We start from the raw sequence: 19,359 nt of genomic DNA, 5'->3' as shown, positions 1-19,359 counted from the left end.
AATCAGCACCCCAAATAAGATTATTATATACAGTGTTCCCTCACTACGCGGTTCACTTTTAGTGGATTCGCTGTTTTGCGGTTTTTCAATAAACTCTAAAAGACTATTATAAATCATAAAAAATTACAATTTACAGCATAAGGAAGGGAGGAAGGAGAAGCCAAAAGGAGCCCAAGTGGCAACGGGAGTCCAAGCAGCAACGGGAGGAGCCCAAGTGGCAACAGGAGGAGAAGGAGGCAATTTATCAACACACGATTGGTTGATAAAGACCTAAAATAGTGTATAACTACTAAAATAATGTAGAAATATTAAAGTGTCCCTACTTGGCGGATTTTCACTTATTGCGGGTGGTCCTGGAACCTAACCCCCATGATAAGTGAGGGAACACGGTATAGATTTCTGTGGGGGACCAAACTTGGCACACAGAGACCCCATAACCAATAGAACTTATTGGACAATTTTAGGGAAAAGAGAGTTATAGTTCACCTGCATCCGGAGAAACTGGCCCACACTGACAATGGACCAGGACCAAACTTCGCACAGAGAAGCCGCCTGACCAACTGAACATACTGCAGGGGTTTGTGGGAATGGGACTTGATTCTGGGAGTTGTAGTTCACCCGCATCCAAAGAGCACTGAAACCAGCCAATGACGGATCTGGACCACACTTGGTACACAGACCCAAAATAGCCATCTTTGAATACTGGCAGGTTTGGGGAGGATGGACCCACGATTCTGGGAATTGTAGTTCACCCACTCCAAACAGAATACCTAACATTCAAAGTCAAATCATGCCTTTTTCAATGACCTGGGCACCAGTGGGTCCCCAAGCTAGTATATAATATAGCACAGGGATGGGGAAAGTTGGGCCTTCCCTCCAGGTGCTTGGGACTGCAACTCCCACCCTTCCCAACAGCCTCAGGCCCCTTCCTTTTCCTTCAGGAAAGGGCCTGAGGCTGTTGGGAAGGGTGGGAGTTGCATTCCCAAACACCTGGGGTGCTGATTCAGAAAATTCCATTGGATAGACTACATCAGCTCTGGAGAGAGGGCTCAAGCTGGGATAGCAGAATGATATCACAATGTGCCAGGTCTGGCGAAGCGGAAGCCACCCCTGGTGCCTTTCAAGTTTCCACCCTCTCTGTCTCCCTCCCTCTCCGGTGGGCACTCTGTGAATGCTCTGTGGTGCTGATTCAGAAAATTGCACTGGATAGACTACATCAGCTCTGGAGAGAGGGCATAATAATATCACAATGTGCCAGGTCCGGCGAAGCAGAAGCCACCTCTGGTGCCTTTCAAGTTTCCACCCTCTCTGTCTCCCTCCCTCTCCGGTGGGCACTCTGTGCATGCTCTGGGGTGCTGATTCAGAAAATTGCACTGGATAGACTACATCAGCTCTGGAGAGAGGGCATAATAATATCACAATGTGCCAGGTCCGGCGAAGCAGAAGCCTCCTCTGGTGCCTTTCAAGTTTCCACCCTCTCTGTCTCCCTCCCTCTCCGGTGGGCACTCTGTGCATGCTCTGGGGTGCTGATTCAGAAAATTGCACTGGATAGACTACATCAGCTCTGGAGGGAAGGCATAATAATATCACAATGTGCCAAGTTTGGCGAAGCAGAAGCCACCCCTGGTGCCTTTACAGTCCCCTCCCCGTTCTCCCTCCTCGGCGGGCGCTCTGTGCATGCTCTGGGGTGCTGATTCTGAAAATTGCCCTGGATAGACTACATCAGCTCTGGAGGGAAGGCATAATAATATCACAATGTGCCAAGTTTGGCGAAGCAGAAGCCACCCCTGGTGCCTTTACAGTCCCCTCCCCGTTCTCCCTCCTCGGCGGGCGCTCTGTGCATGCTCTGGGGTGCTGATTCTGAAAATTGCCCTGGATAGACTACATCAGCTCTGGGGGGAAGGCATAATGATATCACAATGTGCCAAGTTTGGCGAAGCAGAAGCCACCCCTGGTGCCTTTCAAGTTTCCACCCTTTCTGTCTCCGTCCCTCCTTGGCGGGCACTCTGTGCATGCTTGAAAGGCACCAGGGGTGGCTTCTGCTTCGCCAGACCTGGCACATTGTGTTATTATTATGCCTTCCCTCCAGAGCTGATGTAGTCTATCAAGGGCAATTTTCTGAATCAGAAAATTCAGAAAATTGATTCAGAAAATTGCACTGGATAGACTACATCAGCTCTGGAGGGAATTCATAATAATATCACAATGTCCTTTCCTTTCCCACTCAGTTCCAAATACCTGGGGTGCTGATTCAGAATATTGCCCTGGGTAGACTACATCACCTCTGGAGAGAGGGCATAATAATATCGCAATGTGCCAGGTCTGGCGAAGTAGAAGCCACCCCTGGTGCCTTTCAAATTTCCACCCTTTCTCTCTCACTCCTTCCCTGGCAGGCACGCTGTGCACGCTCTGGGGTGCTGATTCAGAAAATTGCCCTGGATAGACTACATCAGCTCCAGAGAGAGGGCTCAAGCTGGGATAGCACAATAATATCACAATGTGCCAGGTCTGGCGAAGCAGAAGCCTTCCCTGGTGCCTCTCCAGTTTCCACCCTCTCTCCCTCCTCGGCGGGCGCTCTGTGCATGCTCTGGGGTGCTGATTCAGAATATTGCCCTGGGTAGACTACATCAGCTCTGGAGGGAAGGCATAATAATATCACAGTGTGCCAGGTCTGGCGAAGCAGAAGCCACCCCTGGTGCCTGTCCAGTTTCCACCCTCTCTCCCTCCCCGGTGGGCGCTCTGTGCATGCTCTGGGGTGCTGATTCAGAAAATTGCCCTGGGTAGACTACATCAGCTCTGGAGGGAAGGCATAATAATATCACAGTGTGACAGGTCTGGCGAAGCAGAAGCCTTCCCTGGTGCCTCTCCAGTTTCCACCCTCTCTCCCTCCCCGGTGGGCGCTCTGTGCATGCTCTGGGGTGCTGATTCAGAAAATTGCCCTGGGTAGACTACATCAGCTCTGGAGGGAAGGCATAATAATATCACAGTGTGACAGGTCTGGCGAAGCAGAAGCCTTCCCTGGTGCCTCTCCAGTTTCCACCCTCTCTCCCTCCCCGGTGGGCGCTCTGTGCATGCTCTGGGGTGCTGATTCAGAAAATTGCCCTGGGTAGACTACATCAGCTCTGGAGGGAAGGCATAATAATATCACAGTGTGACAGGTCTGGCGAAGCAGAAGCCTTCCCTGGTGCCTCTCCAGTTTCCACCCTCTCTCCCTCCCCGGTGGGCGCTCTGTGCATGCTCTGGGGTGCTGATTCAGAAAATTGCCCTGGGTAGACTACATCAGCTCTGGAGGGAAGGCATAATAATATCACAGTGTGACAGGTCTGGCGAAGCAGAAGCCTTCCCTGGTGCCTCTCCAGTTTCCACCCTCTCTCCCTCCCCGGTGGGCGCTCTGTGCATGCTCTGGGGTGCTGATTCAGAAAATTGCCCTGGGTAGACTACATCAGCTCTGGAGGGAAGGCATAATAATATCACAGTGTGACAGGTCTGGCGAAGCAGAAGCCTTCCCTGGTGCCTCTCCAGTTTCCACCCTCTCTCCCTCCCCGGTGGGCGCTCTGTGCATGCTCTGGGGTGCTGATTCAGAAAATTGCCCTGGGTAGACTACATCAGCTCTGGAGGGAAGGCATAATAATATCACAGTGTGACAGGTCTGGCGAAGCAGAAGCCTTCCCTGGTGCCTCTCCAGTTTCCACCCTCTCTCCCTCCCCGGTGGGCACTCTGTGCATGCTCTGGGGTGCTGATTCAGAAAATTGCCCTGGATAGACTACATCAGCTCTGGAGGGAAAGCATAATAATATCACAATGTGCCAAGTTTGGCGAAGCAGAAGCCAACCCTGGTGCCTTTACAGTCCCCTCCCCGTTCTCCCTCCTTGGCGGGCGCTCTGTGCATGCTCTGGGGTGCTGATTCTGAAAATTGCCCTGGATAGACTACATCAGCTCTGAAGGGAAGGCATAATAATATCACAGTGTGCCAGGTCTGGCGAAGCAGTAGCCACCCCTGGTGCCTGTCCAGTCCCCTCCCCGGCGGGAGGGCGGGCGCTCTGTGCATGCTCGGGGGCGCGGGGAGACCGACCTGGCCTGCGCCGGAGGTGCCTCTTCCTGGCGCTGGAGGAGCAGAAGCGGACCTTCCCGAAGAGCCCTCGGAGGTGCCTCTCGCAGAGGGAGCGCCCGTCCTTGCTGGGGCTGGAGCGGCGCTTGGAGGCCGAGACCCGGTCGCTGTTGGACTCGCGCGCCTGGCGCTTCTGCCGGATCAGGGAGCTCGCGATCGCCGCCGCCATCGCCCGCCCCCCCGCCTCGGCCCCCCCCCGCCCCCCTCCCCCCGGGTCCCTCAGAGGCCCCTAGCCCTCAGGGGGGCCCGCCGAGACCCCTCCCATCCGGGCCGAGGGTCAGGGCTCTCCTTCCTGCTTCTCCTTCTCTCCTTCTTCCTCGGAGCCCTCCAGGGCCCAGGGTGCCTCCGGTGTGGGGCGGGGGGCGAGCAAGCGGGTCCTGATCCCCTCCTGAGGCAGGCAAGCTGCAGCAGGGCCAAGGAAGGAAGGAAGGATGGAAGGAAGGAAGGAAGGAAGGAAGGATGGAAGGAAGGACGGCTTGGCTCCTGGCAGGGGCTACATCCCGACCCCAAGGAAAGAGAAGGAAGACGAGGAAGGGTCTGCCTGCAGCAAAGGCGCCTCGCTCCTAGGGCTCCATGGCGGAGCTGTCCCTCCTCGGCTGGTGCTGAATCCAGGCCTCCCTCTCTCTCTCTCTCTCTCTCTCTTTCTCTCTCTCTCTCTCTCCCCGGAGCTCCCCAAAACAGGCTCCGAAAGCGCCGCTTGTTGCGGAGGGAGGGGGGAGAGGGGGGAGGGGGAAGGGGAGGAGCCCCTCCTCGCTTGGACCGCCCCCTCCCTCCTTTTCTTCCTCCCTCCCTTCGCCTCCTCCTCTTCTCCTTCTCATCGTGCTCCTCAGCTGCGGCGCCTTCTTCTTCTTCCTTCCTTCCTTCCTTCCTTCCTTTCTCCGCCCGGGGTTTTCCTTGGCTGCTTGCCCACCTCCCTCTCGAGGGGCTTCCCAAGGGGGAGGGGCGTCTCAGGACCCCCAGCAGCGGGGGGAGGGAGGAGGGAAGCCCCGGGCGCCATGGACGGACTCCTCGCCTGCCTGCCTGCCTGCCTGCCTGCCTGCCTGCCTTCCTTCCTTCCTTCCTTCCTTCCTTCCTTCCTTCCTTCCTTCCTTCCTTCTCTCCTTCCTTCCTTCCTCCCTTCTTTTCTTCCTTCCTTCCCCTTTCCTTCCTTCCTTCCTTCTTTCCCTCCCTACTTCCTCCCTCCCTCCCTCCCTTCCATTCTTCGCTTCCTTCTTCCCTTCCTTCCTTCCTTCCTTCCTTCCTTCCTTCCTTCCTTCCTTCCTTCCTTCCTTCCTTCCTTCCTTCCTTTCGTCCTTCCTTCCTTCCTTCCTTCCTTCCTTCCTTCCTTCCTTCCTTCCTTCCCTCTTTCCTTCCTTCTTTCCTTCCTTCCTTCCTTCCTTCCTTCCTTCTCTCCTTTCTCTCCTTCCTTCCTTCCTTCCTTCCTTCCTTCCTTCCTTCCTTCTTTCCCTCCCTACTTCCTCCCTCCCTCCCTCCCTTCTTCGCTTCCTTCTTCCCTTCCTTCCTTCCTTCCTTCCCTCCCTCCCTCCCTCCCTCCCCGTCCCTTCCCTTCCTCCTCCTCCTCCTCCTCCTCCTCCTCTTCTTCTTCTTCTTCTTCTTCTTCTTCTTCTTCTTCTTCTTCTTCTTCTTCTTCTTCGCTGGGCTTCTACGCAATCCTACGTGACCCGAGAGAGCCAGAGAGAGAAAGAAAGGCCAGGAAGGAAGGAAGAAAAGAAAGGCACCGCTGAAGGGACAAGAGCCGGCACTGCAGAGAATCCAAAGAATCCGAGACTTGGAAGAGACCCTGTGGGCCATCCAGTCCAGCCCCATTCTGCCCAGAGGCTGAAAAGGAAAGGGCCTGAGGCTGTTGGGAAGGGTGGGAGTTGTAGTCCCAAACACCTGGGGTGCTGATTTAGAAAATTGCATTGGATAGACTACATCAGCTCTGGAGAGAGGGCTCAAGCTGGGATAACATAATAATATCGTAATGCCAAGAAGCAGATGGCCATCCAGAGAGAGAGAGAGAGAGAGAGAGAGAGAGAGAGAGAGAGAGAGAGTTCCACTGCTGAACAGCTTTCACAGTGAGGAAGTTCTTCCTCATGTTCAGGTAGAATCTCCTTTCTTTCCTGTAGTTTGAAGCCCTTGTTCCATTGCATCCTAGTCTCCAGGGCAGCAGAAAGGAAGCTTGATCCCTCCTCCCTAGGACTTCCTTCCCATTACATCTTGATCCCTGGCCCTCCTCATGTCTCCTCTCTCTCCGCCTTCTCTTCTGCAGGCTAAACATGCCCAGCTCTTTCAGCCACTCCTCATAGGGATTCTTGTTCTCCAGACCCTTGATCCTTTGAGTCGCCCTCCTCTGGGCACATTCCAGCTTAGACTCAACATCTCCCTTCAAGCTTTTTTAGCTGCCGCATGACATTCCTGGCTCATGTTCTCCTTCCTCCCCACGAGGATGTCTTGCTGTGGAGCCAGGCCTTGTCCCCCATTCTGTATCTCGGCATTTCCTTTTTTCTGCCTCAGTGGAGTATCTTGCATTTATCCCTGTTGAGGTTCATTGTGTTATTTTTGCCCAATCATCTCTCTAATCTGTGAAGATCGTTTTGGATTCTACTCCTGTCTTCTGGAGTATTGGCTCTCCCTCCCAGTTTGGTGTCGTCTGCAAACTTGATGCTCATGCCTTCTAACCCTTCATCTATGTCAGGGGTCCTCAAACTTTTTAAGCCGAGGGCCGGTCCACAATCTTCAGACTGTGGAGGGGCCGAATTATCATTTGAAAAAAAAACCGAACAAATTCCTATGCACACCGCACATGTCTTATTTGTAGTGCAAAACAACAACAACAATGAAAGAACAATACAATATTTAAAAATGAAAACAATTTTAACCAACATAAATCTATCAGGATTTCAATGGGAAGTGAGGGCCTGCTTCTGGCCAATGAGATAGTCAAGTTAATTAGGATTGTTGTTGTTGTTGTTGTGTGCCTTCAAGTCATTTCAGACTTTGGGTGAGCCTAAGTCTAAAATTTATTTATTATTTATTTACTTCATTTGTATCACACCCTTCTCACCCCAAAGGGGACTCAGAGTGGCTTACAAATTGTATGTACATACAATATATATTATTAGCATAGCACAATATTAGCATTATATATTGCTATGTTGAACTATACCACTATACTGTAATATTATTAGTAATATTATATGTAATATAGAATATATAATTAATATTATTATATGGTAATATTATTAGTGTTATATTGTATTACATTATAATATTATTATCAATATTATATGTATATACAATATATTATATTATAAAACTGAGGGCGGGGGGCCAGGTAAATGACCTTGGAGGGCCGCATCCGGCCCCCGGGCCTTAGTTTGGGGACCCCTGATCTACGTCATTGATAAAGATCCTGAATAGAACCGGGCCCAGGATGGGACCCTGCTGATGGCACTCCACTGGCCACTTCTTTCCAGGATGAAGTGGAAGCCTTGGGGAGAATCATCCATTGGGTTCATTCACTTAGCCAAATATAGATCCACCTAGCCATAGTTTGCCAAGCCTACATTGGACTAGTTTCCTTGCCTGAAGGTCATGGGGGACCTTATGGAAGGAAGGCCTTCTTGACATCCAGATACGCTCCATCCACGGTGTTTTATTTATTTATTTATTTACAGCATTTATATTCTGCCCTTCTCACCCCGAAGGGGACTCAGGGCGGATCATATTACATATATAGGCAAACATTCAATGCCTTTTAACATAGAACAAAGACAAACAAACATAGGCTCCGAGCGGGCCTCGAACTCATGACCTCCTGGTCAGAGTGATTCATTGCAGTGATTCATTGCAGCTGCTCTCCAGCCTGCGCCACAGCCCGAGCCCTGCATCTATTCAGCTTGTAACTCGATTGAAAAAAGAGATCACATGAGTCTGGCATGACTTTTTTCATAAATCTGTGTTGACTATTAGTGATGACCGCATTTGTTTCTAAGTGTTTGCAGACCACTTCTTTAATGATCTTAACACCACTCATAACACCACTCATGGCTACCTAAACCAAGCCTCATTATAAACAGTTGCAAAATAATAGCAGAATCAAAGATTGTACTTTGGAATATTTGGAATTCTTTTTGGTAGAGGATAGTTATTTTCAAATCATGGATGGTGGAACCTATGGATGATATGAGTGCCGACTCTACCATATAGCAAGATCGCAAATCTAAGAAACGTTATGTTCTAAATGGCTGCGACAGTACATTTGGCATCAACACAACAGACTTGGGGTTGTTGTATGTTTTCCAGGCTGTATGGCCATGTCCCAGAAGCATTCTCTCCTGATGTTTTGCCCACATCTGTAGCAGGCATCCTCAGAGGTTGTGAGGTCTGTTGGAAACTAGGCAAGTGGGGTTTATATATCTGTGGAATAATGTCCAGGGTGGGAGAAAGAACTCTTGTCTGTTGGAGGCCAGTGTGAATATTGTAATTAATCACCTTTGTTAGCATTAAATGGCCTTCCCAGCCTCACATCCTGGCCTGGGGAATTCTTTGTTCAGAGTCGTTAACTGCCCCTGATTGATTCCTATCTGGAATTCTTCTGTTTTTAGAGTGCTGGGAAGGCCATTTAATGCTAAGAAAGGTGATTAATTACAACATTCACACTGGCCTCCAACAGACAAGAGTTCTTCCCCCCACCCAGGAACTTCCACAGATATATAAACCTTCCTTGCTTAGTTTCTCCATACCTCACAACCTCTGAGGACGCCTGACATAGATGTGGGCGAAACGTCAGGAGAGAATGCTTCTGGAACATGGCCATACGGCCCGGAAAACATACAACAACCCTGTGATCCCAGCCATGAAAGCCTTCGACAACACACAACAGATGTGCTTTGCCCCCCACAAAGAGCTGGTGGGAAGGCAAAACCTGGAAAAATGGTCTCAAACGGTGAAATCAAAAACGTAAGGGACTTCACATTTCAAACTCTCAACAATTAGAATAGAACATGCCACTCTCAACTGTGACTGGGAATCAATAAATATTGGGTTATGGATGTGGAAACCCTGGGAGATGGAGAAAGTAGAGATGGTGACATATCCAAAGAGACAAATGGAGACTTGCAGCCGCCGCGAAGAGGAAATAATGGGGTCTCCAGGAGCGAGGTTTTCTGGGAGCGATTCCAAATGGACTAAGGAAACATTGGAAGGAAATTGCCAGAGACGGGATCACAATGGCGCAATTATGAAAGGCAATGAGGCCACTTTAACCAATGACAATTCCCTGTCGATCAGCCTTAGTGCTTAGGAAGTGCTTCCCAAGGTCTGGCTGGGATTTACTCTCTTGCCATTTGAATCCATTGGTTTGCCCCAGCTGCTACAAGGGATGTCTTGGTTCACTATTTCCACACAGAAAAAGGTTGTTCCTATAGAGAAACGGCTGCCATTGAGGACTCATTCTGCGCAAAATCCTCTCATGGTTGATTTGCAGCTTTTTCAGTACTTAATCCAAGTCTTTCTATGTAGGAAGATGATGATAATAATAATAATAATAATAATAATAATAATAATAATAATTTATTTTTCTATCCCACCACCATCTCCCCGAAGGGACTCGGGTCGGCTAACATGGGGCGATGCCCAAAACAAAACAGAATAAAGCAAGATATATTTTTTTCTGCACAGAAAGTATTGTTTCCTTTGCAGAAAATGCCTTATTTCTGTGCAAAACTGCCAGATGTAACTGGTGTACAGTAAGCACTAGATTGCAAAGATTGTAATCACGATTCTTCTCATCAGGGTTTCTTAACACTCAGGAAAAGAATATTTTTGAATATTTATTCATATTTCCATCCCCAGCTTCTACTGGATGGGCATCGGTTCAGGTATTTAGAGGCAGCCGTCATTCCACAATTCAGTCTTTTCTTCTCCAAGCGTAGAGAAGTCCTCTAAGCAGCCCTTGCTTTCCAGGCCATTATCCATCACAGAATCATAGAACTGGAGGAGACCCCAAGGGCCATCCAGTCCAACCCACTTCTGCCAGGCAGGAGAACACCATCCAAGCCCTCCTAACAGATGGCCATCCATCCTCTGCTTCAAAACCTCTAGAGAAAGAAGGAGGCTCCAATGGATTCCCAGGAAGCAGCAGATTCCACTGACAAATGGGTGTGACTGTCAGGAAGCTCTTCAAATTCCTGCAACTGGTTTCTTGTCTATTGTAGGTTTATTGGGTGGGATGTCGTTCTCTGTGATGCCTCAATTGCAAGCTCATCCCATATATGAGATGGGATAGAAGAGATGACTAAACTAACTGCACACAAACATGATCCTCTTTTGCTTGAAATGGGAGTGACTGGTGTCCATGGTGTGGTTTTAATGAAGCTCTCCATTCTGGGGTTTTGGTTCAGCACCTTGGAGAGCAGCTCTGTCTCCTTCGGTTGTAGTCACCGACTCTTTCTTCTCCTCATCCTATTGCTCTGCCTCATTCCGAAGGTGTTGCCCTTTACTTTCCCCTCCTAGAATAATATAGAATCCTAGAGTTGGAAGAGACCCCAAGGGCCATCCAATCCAACCCCCAACATGCAACAGCACAAGCCAAACTCCATAGTCTCAAAACACTGTCTTGTGGTGGAATCCATTCTCATTGTATTTGCCTTCTGAGCAAAGATGTAACTTGGCCCACTGGCTAAAGACATCTGCATCATTTTCACTTTGTGGGCATGCTTCCTTTAGCACACTTCATCTGGTGCAACTTCAGTTGGTCCTGGAGTGGGTTTGGCCTTTCTTCATGGGGCATGAAGGATACATACTTTTGGAAGCTTCCACCTTGGTTTCTACTTCTCATTGGTGCCTTCCAGCATATTTTACTCACTGCAATTGTCACCTCTTTCCTCATTCTTCCCTTAGAGACAAAGTTGTACCATTTTCATGGCTTCCAAATTACCCAGAATGTGCCTGGTTTTGTGTAATTTTGGAACCACAGCAGGACTTGCAAGACCTCAGTTGATGTCAGGAGCTTTTGGATGCTCTCATAGATCAAAGTGGAGCTGATGACGGCTCTCAAAGACACCTACAGTAACCAAGGAACCTTGAATTGGGCCCAATCCTTGCAAAGCCTTCTGAAGCAAAGCCACCCGTGTGAATGGAACTTACTCCAGTGTGAAGCCACAAACAGATTTTGTGCAAATTCCATTGGCTGCTAAATCCACCATAGCAGACAATCATTGGATGCTAGAGTTTCTGTGGAAAGACATCACAAGGACCATCTCATCCAACCTTCTTCTGCCAGACACGAAGACACAATCCAAGCCATCTTAAGAGATGCCCTTCCAGTGTCCAGAGAAGGAGAATCCACAAGGCAGCTGAGGCTCTTCATCGTGTTGAGGTTGAATCTCTTTTCCTCCAGTTTGAACCCATGGCTCCATGGTGTCCCAGTCTCCAGAGCAGCAGAAAGCAAGCCTTGACCCTTCCTTCTCAATGGGGCATCCTTTCAAATATCTTCACATCTCTCTCAGCTTTCTCTCCTCCAAGCTCAATATAATCAGTTCCTTAAGCCGCTCCTCATTGGGATTCATGGTTTCTAGACCTTTGACCATTTTGGTCACCTTTTTTTGGACATCTTGCAGCTGGTCCATATCCTTCTTGCCCAGAGCTGGACACAGGGTTATCATTCCAGATGAAGAGGCCTGACCAAAGCAGAAGAGAGTGGGGACTAGGACTTCCCTACACGTCTGTTGATGCAGCCTAGAACTGCATTGGCTTTCATAGCTGCTGCATCACATTGTTGACTCATGTTCAGCTTGCGGTCTACTACAACTCCTAGATCAGTGATGGCCAACCTATGACACGCGTGTCAGCACTGACACGCCTAGCCATTTTTGCTGACACGCTGCCGCATGCAGATTGATTGGCTGACTAATGTCTTTTGTGGCCAAATTTGGTGTGATTTGGTCCAGTGGTTTTGTTGTTTACTCCATGGGAATTATGCACATTACATTATCATTCTATTATTATTCTATTATTACTGTAGTATATTATTATATTATTACTATTATATTATTATTATATTATTCATTATTCATGACTACATTGAAACTACAATAGAGAGAAATCAGTGTGGAAACTGCAAGAGGTACCATAGATTGTTGTACAGTAGAGTCTCACTTATCCAACATTCGCTTATCCAACATTCTGGATTATCCAACGCATTTTTGTAGTCAATGTTTTCAAAACATCATTATATTTTGGTGGTAAATTTGTAAATACAGTAATTACTACATAGCATTACTGCATATTGAACTACTTTTTCTGTCAAATTTGATGTATAACACGAAGTTTTGGTGCTTAATTTGTAAAATCATGACCTAATTTGATGTTTAATAGGCTTTTCTTTAATCCCTCCTTATTATCCAACATATTCGATTATCCAACATTCTGCCGGCCCATTTATGTTGGATAAGTGAGACTCTACTGTACATGGAAATAATGGCAGTAAATAGTTTTTGATTTATTAAATACAGTTCTATATTATAATTATATATTTTTGTTATTTAAACTATATATATTGTGAAATTATGTTTTGTTTTTTTCTCTAAGTGACACACTACCGAAGTCATGCTAGATTTTTTGGTGAATTTTGACACGTCAAGCGCAAAAAGTTGCCCATCATTGTCCTAGATGGCACAATGTTGCCTGTGAAACACAACCATCGCTGCCAGGATCAAAGGTCCAGAAGGAGAAGTTCCAAAAACGCAACCTGTCTTTGAAATCTGAGAATGAATAAGGGATGGCTACCTTTAAGCTGAAGGGCCGGCCTTGCTTTTGGTACCCAGCTCACTATCAGGATTTGGGGGGCTTGGTGGGGTCGGTTCACGCAGCCCTTTCTGGAACGGCACAGACTCGGCCGCCTTCCGCATTGTCAGGGATGCTTATTAAGCAAAAAAGAAGAGCATGTGCTTGATGTTTTATTAATATCCCCTCTTCCGCAAGGCGGACCCTTCGTGCAGGGAGCCGGGAAATTAAAATGCACGGGAGGGAGGCTCTCCTGAATCAGGCCGGGCAAACCCCCAAATTACAGCCTTTTCTCTCTCTCCCAAACTCACGGAGCTTGACTTCAATCGAGGGAGAAATGGATACGACACGCGACAGGAATTTTTGCACTTGTTGGAGAAAGCAAATAGATTTCATTCACGGCCCTGGATTTCATTGGGCCGTCAAGTCCAAACCCACATGGGAGAGACACCACCCAAGCTCTCCTGACAGACGGCCATCCAGCCTCTGCTTAAAAACTTCCATTTCATCAGCAGAAGATTCCAGTGTTGAAAAGCCTTGACCATCAGAAAGTTCTTCCCAATGTTGAGGTGGGGTCTCTTTTCCTGCAATTTGGATCCATGGCCCCGTTATGTCCCAGTCTCTGAAGCAACAAAAAAACAAACTTTGTCCCATCCTTTCAAATATTCAGACACGGCTCTCATGTCCCCTCTTCACTTTCTCTTCTGCAAACTAAACATCCCCAGATGCTCCTCAGAGGGATTCACAGTTTCCAGACCTTTCACCATTTTGGTGGCCCTTCTCTGGACACCTTTCCATCTTGTCCATGTCCCTCTTGAATTGCTTTGCCCAGAACAGGACTCAGGACTATTATTCCAGGTGAAGCATGGCCAAAGCAGAAGACGAGAGTGGGACTAGGACTTCATCTTGACGCTAGACTCCTATTGATGCAGCTGAGAATCGCATTGGCCTTTTTAGCTGCTGCATCACACTCTTGGCTCATGTTCAGCTTGAGACACACTAAGTCTCCTAGATCCCTTTCACATGGACTGTTTCCAAGCCAGGTCTCACTCGTCCAATATCTGTGCATTTCATTTTTATTGCCAATGAGTAATACCATACATTTTCCCCTTTGTTAGCCTCAACCCAGTTCACAAATCTGTTAAGATCCAGTCAGTGTGGTCCAACCTTTAGTTACCCGAGGGCCAAGCTTTAGTACAGGAATGTGAGGGCCAGAGACATTCCAGAAAGAAAACTAATTACATAATTAACATTGAATTAAATAACTAAAATATTAATATTTAATTACATAATTAAAATATTTTTCTAGTAAGAAGGGCAAGGGCCAACAAAAATGACTTTGTGGGCTGCATGCGGCCCGCGAGCTGTGGATTGGACAACACTGATCTAAGTCACTAATAAAGATATGAATAGTCCCGAAAGGCCCAGGTCAGAATTCCTCTTTTTGGCACCCCAGACAGTGACATCGCTCCAGGACGAAGAAAAAGGATTTTTGCAGAAGCTTTTTGCAGAAGCACCAGTTGGGGATTATCAGACTGGAAAAGCCCAGCAGAGATTTCTTTTAGTATCCTGCCCTGGCACCCAAGTGGAGAATAGCCATTTCCATACCAATTGGGAAACCGATCTGTGCCGGATTTTAGTCAGAACTTTAAAGAACTGCTTTGAATGCAGAGTTTCCCCCCCCCCCGGGGTCACTTCATCAAAGGTTAGGCTAAAATCCAGAGCAGACCCACCAACCCATTACAATGAGTTCTGCAAAGCCATCCTTTGCCTTTAAGCACTTCTCCACTGAAACAAACCACCCTCTGAAAAAAAAATGGAAAAAATAAAGGTATTTACATTCATTCACAAGACATTACCGGCTTCCAAATGTTATGGGAGCAGCACCAGGAATAAAATGAAAGTACGCCTTTATTGCTTCTCTCCTCCCTTCCCCGTAGAACGGGGATGTAATAAGATTTTCCTAAAGATGTTTGTGGAAAGCAATATGATGACATTGCTAAAGCCATTTATTACGGCTTAATAGTAAACCCAAGTGCCTCTTCACTGCAATCCGCTCTGTCCCTTGGAGCTCTTCCTTGGAAACCTCCGCTGAGATGCTACGTCGCGTCTGCAAAGGGCAAATCTACGCTCCTGGAGTTAAAAGACTCAACACTCACATTGAAGAACCCCAGAATCATAGTCCAACGCTAAAGTCTCCTTCTTGGAGACCCTTCGGGGACATCTACTATTGAATGGATGTTCAATACTATGGAAGTTGTAGTTTGACAAAGTCCTTCACCGTCTCCGCCAAAGAGCACCAGAACTACAACTCCCAGCCTCCTTTTTAAAGACACTTCGGGGCCATCTACACTGTCGGATGGATGTTCAATGCTATGGAAGTTGTAGTTTGACAAAGTCCTTCACCTTCTCAACCAAAGAGCACCAGAACTACAACTCCCAGCCTCCTTTTTAAATACACTTACACTTCGGGGCCATCTACACTGTTGAATGGATGTTCAATGCTATGGAAGTTGTAGTTTGACAAAGTCCTTCACCTTCTCAACCAAAGAGCACCAGAACTACAACTCCCAGCCTCCTTTTTAAAGACACTTCGGTGCCATATACACTGTCGGATGGATGTTCAATGCTATGGAAGTTGTAGTTTGACAAAGTCCTTCACCTTCTCTGCCAAAGAGCACCAGAACTACAACTCCTAGCCTCCTTTTTAAACACACTTCGGTGCCATATACACTGTCGGATGGATGTTCAATGCTATGGAAGTTGTAGTTTGACAAAGTCCTTCACCTTCTCTGCCAAAGAGCACCAGAACTACAACTCCCAGCCTCCTTTTTAAATACACTTACACTTCGGGGCCATCTACACTGTTGAATGGATGTTCAATGCTATGGAAGTTGTAGTTTGACAAAGTCCTTCACCTTCTCAACCAAAGAGCACCAGAACTACAACTCCCAGCCTCCTTTTTAAAGACACTTCGGGGCCATATACACTGTCGGATGGATGTTCAATGCTATGGAAGTTGTAGTTTGACAAAGTCCTTCACCTTCTCAACCAAAGAGCACCAGAACTACAACTCCCAGCCTCCTTTTTAAAGACACTTCGGTGCCATATACACTGTCGGATGGATGTTCAATGCTATGGAAGTTGTAGTTTGACAAAGTCCTTCACCTTCTCAACCAAAGAGCACCAGAACTACAACTCCCAGCCTCCTTTTTAAAGACACTTCGGTGCCATATACACTGTCGGATGGATGTTCAATGCTATGGAAGTTGTAGTTTGACAAAGTCCTTCACCTTCTCTGCCAAAGAGCACCAGAACTACAACTCCCAGCCTCCTTTTTAAATACACTTACACTTCGGGGCCATATACACTGTTGAATGGATGTTCAATGCTATGGAAGTTGTAGTTTGACAAAGTCCTTCACCTTCTCAACCAAAGAGCACCAGAACTACAACTCCCAGCCTCCTTTTTAAAGACACTTCGGGGCCATATACACTGTCGGATGGATGTTCAATGCTATGGAAGTTGTAGTTTGACAAAGTCCTTCACCTTCTCAACCAAAGAGCACCAGAACTACAACTCCCAGCCTCCTTTTTAAAGACACTTACACTTCGGGGCCATATACACTGTCGGATGGATGTTCAATGCTATGGAAGTTGTAGTTTGACAAAGTCCTTCACCTTCTCTGCCAAAGAGCACCAGAACTACAACTCCCAGCCTCCTTTTTAAATACACTTACACTTCGGGGCCATATACACTGTTGAATGGATGTTCAATGCTATGGAAGTTGTAGTTTGACAAAGTCCTTCACCTTCTCAACCAAAGAGCACCAGAACTACAACTCCCAGCCTCCTTTTTAAAGACACTTCGGGGCCATATACACTGTCGGATGGATGTTCAATGCTATGGAAGTTGTAGTTTGACAAAGTCCTTCACCTTCTCAACCAAAGAGCACCAGAACTACAACTCCCAGCCTCCTTTTTAAAGACACTTACACTTCGGGGCCATATACACTGTCGGATGGATGTTCAATGCTATGGAAGTTGTAGTTTGACAAAGTCCTTCACCTTCTCAACCAAAGAGCACCAGAACTACAACTCCCAGCCTCCTTTTTAAAGACACTTCGGGGCCATATACACTGTCGGATGGATGTTCAATGCTATGGAAGTTGTAGTTTGACAAAGTCCTTCACCTTCTCAACCAAAGAGCACCAGAACTACAACTCCCAGCCTCCTTTTTAAAGACACTTCGGTGCCATATACACTGTCGGATGGATGTTCAATGCTATGGAAGTTGTAGTTTGACAAAGTCCTTCACCTTCTCTGCCAAAGAGCACCAGAACTACAACTCCCAGCCTCCTTTTTAAAGACACTTCGGTGCCATATACACTGTCGGATGGATGTTCAATGCTATGGAAGTTGTAGTTTGACAAAGTCCTTCACCTTCTCAACCAAAGAGCACCAGAACTACAACTCCCAGCCTCCTTTTTAAAGACACTTCGGTGCCATATACACTGTCGGATGGATGTTCAATGCTATGGAAGTTGTAGTTTGACAAAGTCCTTCACCTTCTCAACCAAAGAGCACCAGAACTACAACTCCCAGCCTCCTTTTTAAAGACACTTCGGGGCCATATACACTGTCAGATGGATGTTCAATGCTATGGAAGTTGTAGTTTGACAAAGTCCTTCACCTTCTCAACCAAAGAGCACCAGAACTACAACTCCCAGCCTCCTTTTTAAAGACACTTCGGGGCCATATACACTGTCGGATGGATGTTCAATGCTATGGAAGTTGTAGTTTGACAAAGTCCTTCACCTCAACCAAAGAGCACCAGAACTACATCTCCCAGCCTCCTTTTTAAAGACACTTTGGGGCCATATACACTGTCAGATGGATGTTCAATGCTATGGAAGTTGTAGTTTGACAAAGTCCTTCACCTTCTCAACCAAAGAGCACCAGAACTACAACTCCCAGCCTCCTTTTTAAAGACACTTCGGGGCCATCTACACTGTTGGATGGAAGTTCAGTGCTATGGAAGTTGTAGTTTGACAAAGTCCTTCACCGTCTACGCCAAAGAGCACCAGAACTACAACTCCCAGCCTCCTTTTTAAAGACACTTCGGGGCCATCTACACTGTCGAATCGATATTCAATGTTATGGAAGTTGTAGTTTGACAAAGTCCTTCACCGTCTCCGCCAAAGAGCACCAGAACTACAACTCCCAGCCTCCTTTTTAAGACACTTCGGGGCCATATACACTGTCGGATGGATGTTCAATGCTATGGAAGTTGTAGTTTGACAAAGTCCTTCACCTCAACCAAAGAGCACCAGAACTACATCTCCCAGCCTCCTTTTTAAAGACACTTTGGGGCCATATACACTGTTGGATGGAAGTTCAGTGCTATGGAAGTTGTAGTTTGACAAAGTCCTTCACCGTCTACGCCAAAGAGCACCAGAACTACAACTCCCAGCCTCCTTTTTAAGACACTTCGGGGCCATATACACTGTCGGATGGATGTTCAATGCTATGGAAGTTGTAGTTTGACAAAGTCCTTCACCTCAACCAAAGAGCACCAGAACTACAACTCCCAGCCTCCTTTTTAAAGACACTTCGGGGCCATCTACACTGTTGGATGGAAGTTCAGTGCTATGGAAGTTGTAGTTTGACAAAGTCCTTCACCGTCTACGCCAAAGAGCACCAGAACTACAACTCCCAGCCTCCTTTTTAAAGACACTTCGGGGCCATCTACACTGTCGAATCGATATTCAATGTTATGGAAGTTGTAGTTTGACAAAGTCCTTCACCGTCTCCGCCAAAGAGCACCAGAACTACAACTCCCAGCCTCCTTTTTAAGACACTTCGGGGCCATATACACTGTCGGATGGATGTTCAATGCTATGGAAGTTGTAGTTTGACAAAGTCCTTCACCTCAACCAAAGAGCACCAGAACTACATCTCCCAGCCTCCTTTTTAAAGACACTTTGGGGCCATATACACTGTCAGATGGATGTTCAATGCTATGGAAGTTGTAGTTTGACAAAGTCCTTCACCTTCTCAACCAAAGAGCACCAGAACTACAACTCCCAGCCTCCTTTTTAAAGACACTTTGGGGCCATATACACTGTCAGATGGATGTTCAATGCTATGGAAGTTGTAGTTTGACAAAGTCCTTCACCTTCTCAACCAAAGAGCACCAGAACTACATCTCCCAGCCTCCTTTTTAAAGACACTTCGGGGCCATCTACACTGTCAGATGGATGTTCAATGTTATGGAAGTTGTAGTTTGACAAAGTCCTTCACCTTCTCTGCCAAAGAGCACCAGAACTACAACTCCCAGCCTCCTTTTTAAAGACACTTCGGGGCCATCTACACTGTTGGATGGAAGTTCAGTGCTATGGAAGTTGTAGTTTGACAAAATCCTTCACCGTCTCCGCCAAAGAGCACCAGAACTACAACTCCCAGCCTCCTTTTTAAGACACT

General features: G+C 47.2%; 1 protein-coding gene across 2 annotated transcripts in view; it reads right to left on the bottom strand.

Annotated features, from left to right (window-relative positions):
• fgf12 (fibroblast growth factor 12) overlaps positions 1-19,359 on the bottom strand; it is a 410,001-nt gene that overhangs the window by 182,767 nt on the left and 207,875 nt on the right. The window contains exon 1 of one of the 2 annotated variants that reach the window (XM_062976943.1): positions 4,073-5,146. The exons of the other annotated variant lie outside the window; for it this stretch is intronic. Coding sequence (XP_062833013.1) covers positions 4,073-4,277 — 205 coding nt within the window. The 5' untranslated portion in view covers positions 4,278-5,146. Of the gene's footprint in view, positions 1-4,072; positions 5,147-19,359 lie in introns of those variants that run through there. 2 annotated transcript variants of the gene reach the window in all.

This window comes from Anolis carolinensis, chromosome 3 (assembly GCF_035594765.1).
Source record: "Anolis carolinensis isolate JA03-04 chromosome 3, rAnoCar3.1.pri, whole genome shotgun sequence".
Lineage (NCBI taxonomy): Eukaryota > Metazoa > Chordata > Lepidosauria > Squamata > Dactyloidae > Anolis > Anolis carolinensis.
The sequence above is the reverse complement of the archived record's forward strand: the minus strand, read 5'-3'. Positions and strand labels throughout refer to the sequence as shown.